General features: G+C 36.6%; 1 protein-coding gene across 1 annotated transcript; it reads right to left on the reverse strand.

Moving 5' to 3' along the window:
- Positions 1–6440: 6440 nt before the first annotated feature.
- Positions 6441–10205, reverse strand: LOC141706788 (glucan endo-1,3-beta-D-glucosidase). Its single transcript, XM_074509616.1, has 5 exons — positions 10042–10205; positions 8972–9636; positions 8423–8746; positions 6914–7247; positions 6441–6611 (listed from the first exon to the last, which is right to left on the reverse strand). The coding sequence occupies exons 1-5, from the start codon at positions 10106–10108 to the stop codon at positions 6577–6579; spliced, it is 1425 nt and encodes a 474-aa protein (XP_074365717.1). The 5' UTR covers positions 10109–10205; the 3' UTR covers positions 6441–6576.
- Positions 10206–11308: the final 1103 nt, after the last annotated feature.

Genomic DNA, 11308 nt, shown 5'->3' on the forward strand with positions numbered 1-11308 from the left:
CTATACGTTTACTATTTGCACGTATATTGAGATTTTTAATAAATATAGTTTGATAATATTTTTTTCAAATTTTTTTTTTAATAAAATTTTAAACATGAAACTTTTATTCAGAAAAAAATAATTAAAAAAAATTGTGGAGTTATGTTTTAAATGAGTATTAAAAAGTGTGTCAAAAAATAACGTATAGAATTCAATGGGACAGAGGGAGTAGTGTTATAAGAAAAATTTATGTACCGTAGATACATTATAATTTGAAAATTTAATTAATAGTATGGTACTAATTAGTTTGATATAAATTAAATTAAACAACCCAGTTTTCTCTCCGTCACATGTGAGAGCCTTATGTTATTCTCTTCGTTTTCTCTTTCTTCTGAAATTGGAACGTGTGAGTCAGTGTAATCATGTCTCGATATAATAATTTGAATGATCAGCTAGCAGGTCTGGATATAGAGAATGAGGAAAACGTGGCATTTTCTTTTGAGGGAGGGGTGGAAGAAGAGGTCAATAAGTATGATCTCTGTGTGGTGGGGCGGTTCTTGACAGAAAGGAATGTTAATGTTCGTGCTATGAAAACTAAGATGGCGGATATATGGCGATCGGCAATGGGTATAAATATTAAGGAGATCGAACAAGGTATTTTCTTGTTCCAATTCTATCATAAGGAAGATATGCATTGGGTGTTAAGAGGAGGTCCGTGGTCTTTTGATGGTGCGATGTCGGTATTGGCGGAAGTGTCCAAAGGGGAGGAACCAGTAGAGGTCCCATTATGGCATTTGAATATGTGGATGCAGATTTTTGATTTACCAACGGGTTTCATGTCGGAGGAAGTAGGAAAACAGCTCGGCAATTTCTTTGGTGAATTTCTTGAGTATGACCATAAGAATAACACAAGTATATGGCGTGAATGTATGGGAATAAAGGTCAGATTAGATGTGAGGAAATCATTGAAACGTAAAAAGAAGATCCTGAAGAGAAACGGTACAGAAGTAATCGTCGCATGTAAGTACGAGCGTCTGGGTGACTTCTGTTTTACATGCGGCATAATGTCACACACGGAGAGGTACTGCAGAAAATTCATAAACCGTGAGAATGATAGCGAAATTAAGGAGTGGGGAAGTTGGTTAAAGGCACCGCCTATTATAGCACAAGGTCCAGTAAAGAGCAAATGGCTAAGGGAGGATGGCGATACAGAATGGGAGCAGCGACAGGGGAGAGTCAACGACAGCAAAAAATCAGGGGAAAACAGTTGTGTCAATCCTGGAAATCAACTAATTCGGGGGAGTATATCTCGCTTTAAGATGCAGTCTGTTACAACAGAAATATCTCCTATTAATGTGGAAAATAAAATTGTGGACTTACAGGAGGGAAATGTAAATTTAAATCTGGATAATGGGCCTGAGGAGGATGAATTGGATGGGCTGCAAATAGCGGAAAGGAAAAGAATGAGGGGGGACCCAAGTAATTACGAGGTGATGGATACTGTAAGGGGACTTAAACATATAGCAGGGGTGATTACAAATAATAAAAATTTGGAGGTTGATCTTTCTGAAATGGATTTCTCAACTTCTTCACAAATTGATTTGGCTAAGCTTGCATCCTAAGCTTCCGATGCAAGCTAGCCAACAACCATGAATTGTTTAAGTTGGAACTGCCAAGGTATGGGGCCATCTTGGAAATTTCAGTTCCTGCAAGACGTAGTTCGTCAAGAAAGGCCTACGATAGTGTTTTTGTGTGAAACTTTGTGTAATAAAGAGAAGATGGAATGGGTGCGTACTAGACTTGGTTTTCAGGGAATGATTGTTGTAGAGGCGCAGGGTCGAAGTGGAGGCTTGGCTTTGTTCTGGAAGGATACAAATCAGGTAAAGCTTCTGAGTCTTTCAAAGTATCATATTGATGTCGAAGTGAATATAGATGGTGTGCAGCTGTGGAGGTTAACAGGCTTCTATGGCGAGCCAAACAGAAGTAAACGAAGGATAACATGGGAGTTGTTAAGAAATTTAGCAACAGCCTTAAACTTGCCATGGTGCACTATTGGTGATTTGAAAAATATTGCATCTCAAACGGAGAAGAAAGGTGGAGCTCTTTATCCTCAGTGGTTACTGGATGGGTTTAATGAAGTGCTTGCAGAAACGGGTTTGTATGATTTGGAGCTGTATGGACATCAGTATACGTGGGGAAAATGGAGGGGCACTGCATCTTGGTTGGAAATTCGACTGGATAGGGCAATGGCAACTAGTTCTTGGGTAGATTTATTCCCATTGGCGAGACTGTACAACTTGGAGGGCACCCCTTCAGATCACAGTCCTATACTTCTGAGGACTACAACTAGCAGTTCGTTAATGGGCAAAAAACGGTTTCGTTTCGAGAACGCTTGGCTTACAGAGCCGTTGTGCAAATACATTGTCAGTGATACATGGGAGGCAGAAGTGGACGCTTCTTTAATGCATAAGGTGAAAACCTGTGGAGATAATCTTAGTATGTGGGGAAAGAAAGTCACTGGCTGTTTTGGTAAGAGGATTAAAGAGCGTAAATTCCAACTCAAACAGTTGCAAAACAAGCGAGATGAGAACTCTGTAGCTGAATATAAAGTGCTAAAAAAGCAGTTGTTTCTAATTCTTGACCAGAAAGAGATTTTTTGGCGCCAGAGATCCAAGCAATTATGGTTGCAAGCAGGAGATAAAAATACCAAATATTTTCATGGAGCTTGTACCACTAGACGCCGAAATAATAATATTCACAGGTTGAAAAACGAAGCAGGGGTTTGGTTTGATTGGCAAACTGGTTTGCAAAATCTTATCACGCAGTTTTACACAGACTTGTTTACAACTGCACATACGAACCATGTGGAGGTAATTGATGTTGTTCCTCAATCTATTTCTCAAGCTCATAATATAGAATTGTTACAGGAGGTTACCAAAACCGAAGTTAAATTTGCATTATTTCAAATGCACCCTGACAAGGCGCCAGGTCCGGACGGTATAACTCCGGCTTTTTTCCAAAAATACTGGGAGATAGTAGGAGATGATATTTTTAAAATGACCAGGCATTTCTTTAGAAGTGGTGAGATCTTGCAAGGTCTAAATGCGACAAATATTGTCTTAATTCCGAAAACGAAGAATCCGACTATGGTGAGTGACCTTCAGCCTATTGCTTTGTGGAACGTGTTGATGAAGGTGATTACCAAGGTGTTGGCTAATAGGATGAAAAATAAGCTGGAGAAGGTGGTTTCTGAGTCACAAAGTGCTTTTATCCCGGGGCGGCTAATTTCTGATAATATCATGGTTTCGTATGAATTATGCATTATTTAAAAAAGAAGAAGATTGGGAAGGATGGGTACATAGCCTTAAAACTCGATATGAGTAAGGCTTATGATCGAGTTGAGTGGGACTTTTTGAAGGCTATTATGCGGAAAATGGAATTTTCAGATTGGTGGGTTCAGTTAGTTTTGACATGTGTGACCACAGTATCTTATTCTATTGTGCAAGGAGAGGTTGAGATGGGGCCTATTCATCCAAGCCGAGGGATTAGACAGGGTGACCCTTTGTCACCCTATTTATTCATTATTTGTGCTGAAGGTCTGTCCTCGTTGATTCGAAAATATGAAGCTAAGCAGTGGATTCGAGGTATTAAGATCTGTCGGAAAGCACCAATCATTTCTCACATGTTTTTTGTCGACGACAATTACTTCTACTGTAAAGCAAGTACTGATGAGGCTAGAAGGGTGCGGGAGTTACTGGATGTCTACGAGCAAGCTTCAGGTCATAAGGTGAATAAAGCAAAATCTTCTGTATTTTTCAGTACGAATGTGATTCAGTACAATAAGGAGGAGGTCTGTTATTTGTTACAAATGTCTGAGGCAAGTGAGCACAGCACGTATTTGGGATTACCTAATCTTCTGGGTAGAAATAAATCTGCTCTACTGGGTTATTTGAAAGAGAAGGTCAATGCAAGAATAAGAACTTGGGATGGTAAGTGCATCTCGCGTGGGGGGAAGGAAATTTTAGTGAAATCGGTTGTCCAGGGATTACCTTCTTATGCAATGAATGTTTTCTTACTTTCTTTGGAGATTACCAGGGATATTGAAAAAAGCATATCCAAGTTCTGGTGGATTTCATCACAGAATAACTCTTCGAAGATCAGTTGGATGTCTTGGGAACGTATGGCTAAGCACAAAACAGCTGGAGGTATGGGTTTCAGAAACTTTAGAGATTCTAATACTGCAATGCTAGGTAAGCAAGGTTGGCGCTTTATCATAAATCCTAGCAGCTTAGTCTCGAGGTTGTACAAGGCTAAGTACTTTGCGGACACTGATTTTATTCATTCCAAGATTGGCAATAGCCCAAGCTTCATCTGGCGGAGTATAGTTGAAGCCAAATAATTGTTACTTGCAGGTATAAGATGGAGAATAGGAAGGGGAGACAGTATTCAAGTGCTGGACCAGCCTTGGTTAATGGAAGAAGACAATCTATTTATTACGTCCACTTCTCAGTTGCTTAAAGGAAAAATAGTAGATTCTTTTCTTGTTGCAGGGCAAAGACAGTGAGATGTTAATCTGGTTCGGGAACCTTTTAATGTAAGGGATTAAAGGAGCATTCTCAACACCGGGTTGACCAACTCTAACAATGAGGATATGATCTATTGGCGTTTTGAGGAGTCAGGGCTCTACTCAGTCAAGAGCGCTTACAAATTTTTGCAAGTGCAAAAGAGACAATGGACCTTAGAAGATGACAGCAGTATCTGGAAAAAGTTGTGGCGCATCAAAGCACCCCCTAAGTCTCTAAATTTAATGTGGCGTGCCATGTCTCAATGTCTTCCAACAATATCACAGCTTCAGCTTAAGCATGTGCCGGTGCAAAGTAATTGTCCGGTTTGCAAATCTGGGACTGAGACTATCATGCATAGTCTAGTCAATTGTCATGTTGCAAGACAGTGCTGGTTTAAAGTTTTGTCAGGTAAACAGTGGGACGAGCATATGGAGTTCAGGAGTTGGATAAATATGGTCTTCGAGTCAGAAAGTAAGTTGAAGTGTGCTCAAGTGGTTATGGTTTGTTGGGCCATATGGAGAGCAAGAAAAGATTTAGTCTGGAACCAAAAGTATACACGAGTTAACAGAATAGTTGCAGAAGCACATCAACACCTTACACAGTGGAATATTACCCAATCTAGATTGACAATGGCCAATCTCCAGCCGGTTGTTGCAGGAGTTGGTGCCCCTCTTTGGGTTCGACCGTTACCAAACATAGTTAAGGTGTCAGTAGATGCTGCTATTTTTGAAGATCGGGATGCAGTTGGTTTTGGGTTGATAGCTCGAGATTCAGACGGCCGGCTACTTACAGCCAAGTCCATAATTCACTCTCATTTGGTGTCTCCAGTCACAGCGGAGGCAATGGCAATCAAGGAAGCTCTAAGCTGGATTGATGAGATGCAATGAACTCAGGTGTCTCTAGAGTTTGACTGCTTGGTGGTAATTCGGGCCATTCGAAGTAATACTCCAATGAGGTCGCATCTTGGAGTAATTATTGAGGAGTGTCGTAGTTGATTGAAACGACTTCACAAAGTGTATTTGTTCTTTGTTAAACGATCTGCGAATATGGTTGCTCACCAGTTAGCTAGAGAATCATATAAATACCCGGATTGTGTTTTTGATAGGAGGTCTGTCCCTGTTAATGTTCAACATTGTATTGAGGTGGATTTGAATTAATAAAACTGCCAGCTTTCGTCAAAAAAAAATTAGTTTGATATTGTTGGCTTTTGTTGAAATAAGAACTTTTTAAAATCAGAATGGTGAGAACTAGTGATTTTCATAGTTAAAATTGTTGATTTTAAAAAATTTAAAACTTTTATTTGGCACAAAATCACCGATTTACCAAATTTGAATTTCAACTTTTCAGGAAAAAAATCAATTTTAATTATATTCACCGTTCTTGTTTTAAAAAATTCACATTGGAGCGCGACTCGTCACTTACACGCTTACACTTTATTTTTTGCCATTTTTATTTTTTGAGTAATGCTACATATCCAAATTGATCCATATATATTTACAATTAATACATGAGATATGTTAATTGGTGGGACAAAAATGTGTACATATAATTTAGGTGAGTGCAAAAGTGTTTTAATCATAATATACGAGAAATATTAATATAATTACTGAAATTATTTAAAAAAATAAAATTACGATATTAAAAATACATTATGTACTTAGGTAAGCTAAGTACTATTTAGGGGCATTTTTCTCATATTAAAAATGGTCATTTATGAAAAAATGACTAATAATTATTAGTGAATGATTTCGGAAACCGTAACATTTCTCTTTTTTTTCCTGTAAGATTCAGTTTGACGATGATTATAAAGAGTCTTTGGGCATCTTCTTGAAATTAAATATCTTTAAATTTATATGATTTAAGAAGTATGCAGAACTATAAACATGACAAGTGAAATGATAGAAAAACACTAAAAAACAGGGCACCTCTAATATTTCTTCACACGGTTACATTACATATGATATAACTTTTATCTACCGGATTACAATGAAAAATTAGCACCATATGTAGACGTATATAGTTCTCCACTCATTCATGTACTCCCAGGATAAGTGCATCCATCATAACCTACAAATTCAAATTTAAGGCATCTTAGTAACTAGTAAGTAGATTTGGCCAAAAAAAAAATAGTTCCTTCTTGTTAGTGTTATAAATTTCGGAAATCGAAATTATTCGGTTGAGCTACCGATTTATAATTTGTTGGACAATTTTTAAAAAAATGGATGATTTATTGGTGATTTATCGGGAATCGCTCAAATCGGATCAGTATTTTTGACCGATTTTTAAGCGATTTATCTGCGATTTTTGAAAAATCGGCCGAATTCTATAACAGAGCTTCTTATAATGAACTGTGCACTCCCATCACTTACTAGGATTAGTCGAGGTAAGCATGGCTGTTTGCGAGAAATCGCAGTTCCATGGATTCCTCCCTGCAGTTTGGTAAAGGAGATTCATGGCATAGGCAGCATGACAGGACACAATGTTTGGTTCAAAACAAGATCCACCAGGTTGAATAGGACTGCAATCAATCGCGAATGCGCAAGCATAATCCAGATTACTTTGTAGTTGGGCCATTGATACACCTGGTTTAGGTACACACCAAGCACCATGCTTTGCACCTGCAGATGGAGCTGGAGTTGTCGTTGGAGTAGGAGTTGCTGGCTTCTTCGTTGGAGTTTTCGGGTTCTTTGGCACCGATGGAGCCTAAAACAGAATATATAAAACCATAAGCAAGGTTTCGTACCAATGCATAAGACTCCAACATCAGTCGTTTTGCAGGATATCAAATAAAATAAGGTTTAATTGCATAATTCACCCCTTTGGTTTGGGCCATTGTCACTTTGGTACTAATAGTTTCAATAATTACATTTCGCACCCCAGACAAGTTTGTGTGCTACACTTTGCACCCTTTCCGTCAGTTTTCGTTGTTACCGTTAAATAGGTTAGGGGTAAAAAAGTAATTTAACAATATTTAATTGCATTTTGACCATTAAATTTCAACAGATTTTTCATATCAACCCCCGAACATTTATTTTTACAATTTCGACATTCAACTATAAAAAATATATATTTTAACCATTTTATTAAAAAAAATTATTTTATGAAAATTAGTTTTATAATATTTTTTCGAAAAATACAGATTTTTATTTTTCATTTTTTTCGAAAAATGCAGATTTTTATTATCTAAAAATACGAAAAAATATTGTTTAACTATTATCGTAAAACATTAAAAAAATTAAACACAAAACTTATTTTTATAATTTTTCATTGAATGTGTCGTTATAATTCCATTTTTAATGAGGCTCATCGTTTCATAAACGATAATTTTATTATCTAGCACTTTCGTTTTTTACAAATTTTCTGAAAATATCATTTAAGGGGTTTATTATCTTTGAAAACAAAAAAATTCAAATTTTCAAAAAATAAAAAAATATTATCAAATTACTTTTTTTCGAAAGTAATTTTTGAAAATAATTTTTTTTTTAAATTTTCGAAAAAAATAAATTTTCGGAAAAAATATTATCAAATTAATTTTCAGAAAATATTTTTTTTTTAAAAATGGTTAAAATGTATATTTTTTATAGTTGAATGTCGAAATTGTAAAAAAAAAATGTTCGGGGGTTGATATGAAAAATCTGTTGAATTTTAATGGTCAAAATGCAATTAAACATTGTCAAATTACTTTTTTACGCCTGACCTATTTAACGGTAACGGCGGAAACTGACGGAAAGGGTACAAAGTGCAGCGCACAAACTTATCTGGGGTGCGAAATGCAATTATTGAAACTATTGGTACCAAAGTGACAATGGTCCATACCAAAATTAACCGGTAAAATAAACTAATAAAGAAAACAATTTTTTTTCAAAGTGAGTTCTGACCTGATTACTCTTGGATAGTGCAATGTCATAGACCATGGTTAGATCAGGTTTATAAATTCCAAATGATCGCTCAGAGGCAGGTCCAGGTTTCAAGTCCTCGTCGAACAAAGCAAACAAATACGTATCAACAGACTTCCCTGGCATCAATGGAGTTCCAACCATAGACCTCAGATGAGCTATTAAATTTCCATTGTAAGCCTTGGCATTCTCAATGCTTGGACCAACTTCATTAACATCTCCCTTATAAGGCCACCCTGTCTCAGCTATCACAATCTCGACATCTTTGAATGACATCGCGTTAAGTGCAGATCGGACAGCATCAACCTACACATACTTCCTCATATCAGTAAAATATTGATGGAGTTAGTGTTTGATGAGGTGTCCACAAAATATTGATGGAGAGCTCATTAATACTGATGGACCCCTGTATGCACAAAAATCTCCACCAATAAAATTTTTACAACTCATCAATCACATTTTCTTAGCATGTGTCCATGGGCACACACTAGACAAACTGTTATTGAAAATAACTCTTAGTTGATTTTGTACCTGAGCATCAAACATGTTGGTATACTTGATATTGGTGCCTGAATCGAACCGTCCTGAGTTCGGTTGAAACAAGCAAAAGGCCAGTGTCTCAGGCCTAGGATCACTCTGATACGCGAAAAAAGGATAAGGATTAACAATAAACGGGGATCCGTTTTCACTATTAAACTTCAACAAGCCCTTCAGAAAATCCTCTAGAGCCGGATCAAATCTCCCAGACGAGGGCGGTTCAGATTGCTTCAACACATTCATAGAATGCACAGTTGAGACCTTAATTTTTCCTCCCAAAGAAGCTGAATTAATGGCATTCTGCACATTTTGCATGGCTGGGAGCAACAGGTCCATCAAATTATGGTCACCAGAGATCATTACTTCATTGCCAACGTTAATCAAGATGATATTGCTTGCTGGATAGTGAGAAAGTACATTTGAATCAACCCAACTTTTCGCGTAATTTGGATCATTTGCCATGGCTGGTATGTCTCCATTTGCTGACCCTATGGTGATTCCAATCCCAGTGTTGGCAAATGCACTGATTATTGCAGGGTCAGCACCGTACAAACGTACCTTCTCGATCGCGGTGGACTGTAACAGCTTTGCTGCTGCAGAAGGTGGTGGGAGATTATCGGCAACTTGGCCGTAATTTATTCCGATGAATGGTTCTGATTCTGCATATACAAATACAAAACAGTTCATTATTATTAATAATAATCAGTAAGGTCCGACTCAAACGAGAACTATGCTCAAAACATGACCGAAACTAAAAACATTGAAGAAATCCATAATTTTACAAAGCAAGAACCGAAAATCTTGCAAAACAATTCAGTACTAATAAACACGAAAATCTGACTCAAACGAAAACTATGCTTAAAAAATGACGGAAACCAAAAATATAGAAGAAATATAGCATTATACAAAGCAAAAATCAAAAATCATATAATACAATTTGTTATTAATAAACACGAAAATCCCACTCAAATGAAAACTATGCTTGTGACGGAAAACTAAAAGCATAAAAGAAATTTATTGTTATACAAAGCCAAAATCGAAACCAAAAATCATACTTCACTTACTTGCAGGATGAGTTGTGAGCAGAATGAAGAAGACAATCAAGTACGAACAATAGTGAAGATTCACCATAATTATTACAAACTGTGTTTGCTCTGTTTTCTAGTGTTAGGGGAACAGGGACATTGCAATATTACAACATATAATATGTAATCTTGACTATATAATGGCTTATAATGCTATAAAAATGTGTTCCTTGCATGTTAAGAAAAAGACATTTTTATGTAGAAAGCAAGCAAGCACAAGTGAAGTATAAAGTGAAGCCTGCTTTTGCTTTCTTGGTGTGTGCAGATTATTTGAACTTGGAAATTTTGTGATATTGTCATGTCTATAAAATGGCTTTCTGGTTGTTGTTTTAGGGGGAAATTCTAACAGTGTGATAATAGAATTATTTAAAAATAAAATGATCCTGCTTTATTTAGGTGCGCATAAAAGGATGATCTACTTTAGGAGAAAGGTATAGTTCTCTTGCAAGTAATGCTTTTCTTGGAATAGTTTTTGAATATTTGTGAACTAAAGTTACTGTTTACTTGTTGTGTAGTACTTATACTTCAAGAACTATTCTTACTACCTTAAATTAGAGAACAAAAATCCCGGACCCGAAAATCTGGTCCGGCCCGATCCGGTCAAAGTCCGGTTAAGCCTGATCCGGTCAAAGCCCAGTCCCGTCCCGGCCCGGGCTTCGGGCCTCGACGGGCCCTATATTTTTAGACAAAGTCCGGCCAGGCCAGGCCCGGTTAAAAACCCGGGCTTAGGCCAGACCCGGTTAAAAGCCCGGGCTTCAGCCCGGCCCGGCCCGGCCCGATTAAAAGCCCGAAAAAACCCGGTTATAATCTGATTATTCTAATATATTTTCTTATATATTTATAAATTCACATTTACTATAAATATAAATAATACTTTAAACACATATATATATTTACATATTTGTGATTAATAATATTATTTATATACTTCGTTGCATAAATAATGAAAGAAGATATAATAATTACACTATATATATTTGGATATCATTGTTATGAATATTTGGATATCATTGTTATCATAACAATGATAAAAGATATTATATAAACATATTTATTTTTTGACGAACTTAAATGTTTTCAACGAAGTAATGTTTTCATAAAATATTCCATGTAAACTAATACATTTTTACGATGATCTAGTTGTTAACACATGTATTCTTCGGAATCTCTAATAATACTCGATCCAATTTAAATTAGAAAAAAGTCCGGCCCGATCCGATCCGGCCCGAAAAAAAGCTCGGTTAGG

This window comes from Apium graveolens, chromosome 2 (genome assembly GCF_009905375.1).
Source record: "Apium graveolens cultivar Ventura chromosome 2, ASM990537v1, whole genome shotgun sequence".
Taxonomy (NCBI): domain Eukaryota; kingdom Viridiplantae; phylum Streptophyta; class Magnoliopsida; order Apiales; family Apiaceae; genus Apium; species Apium graveolens.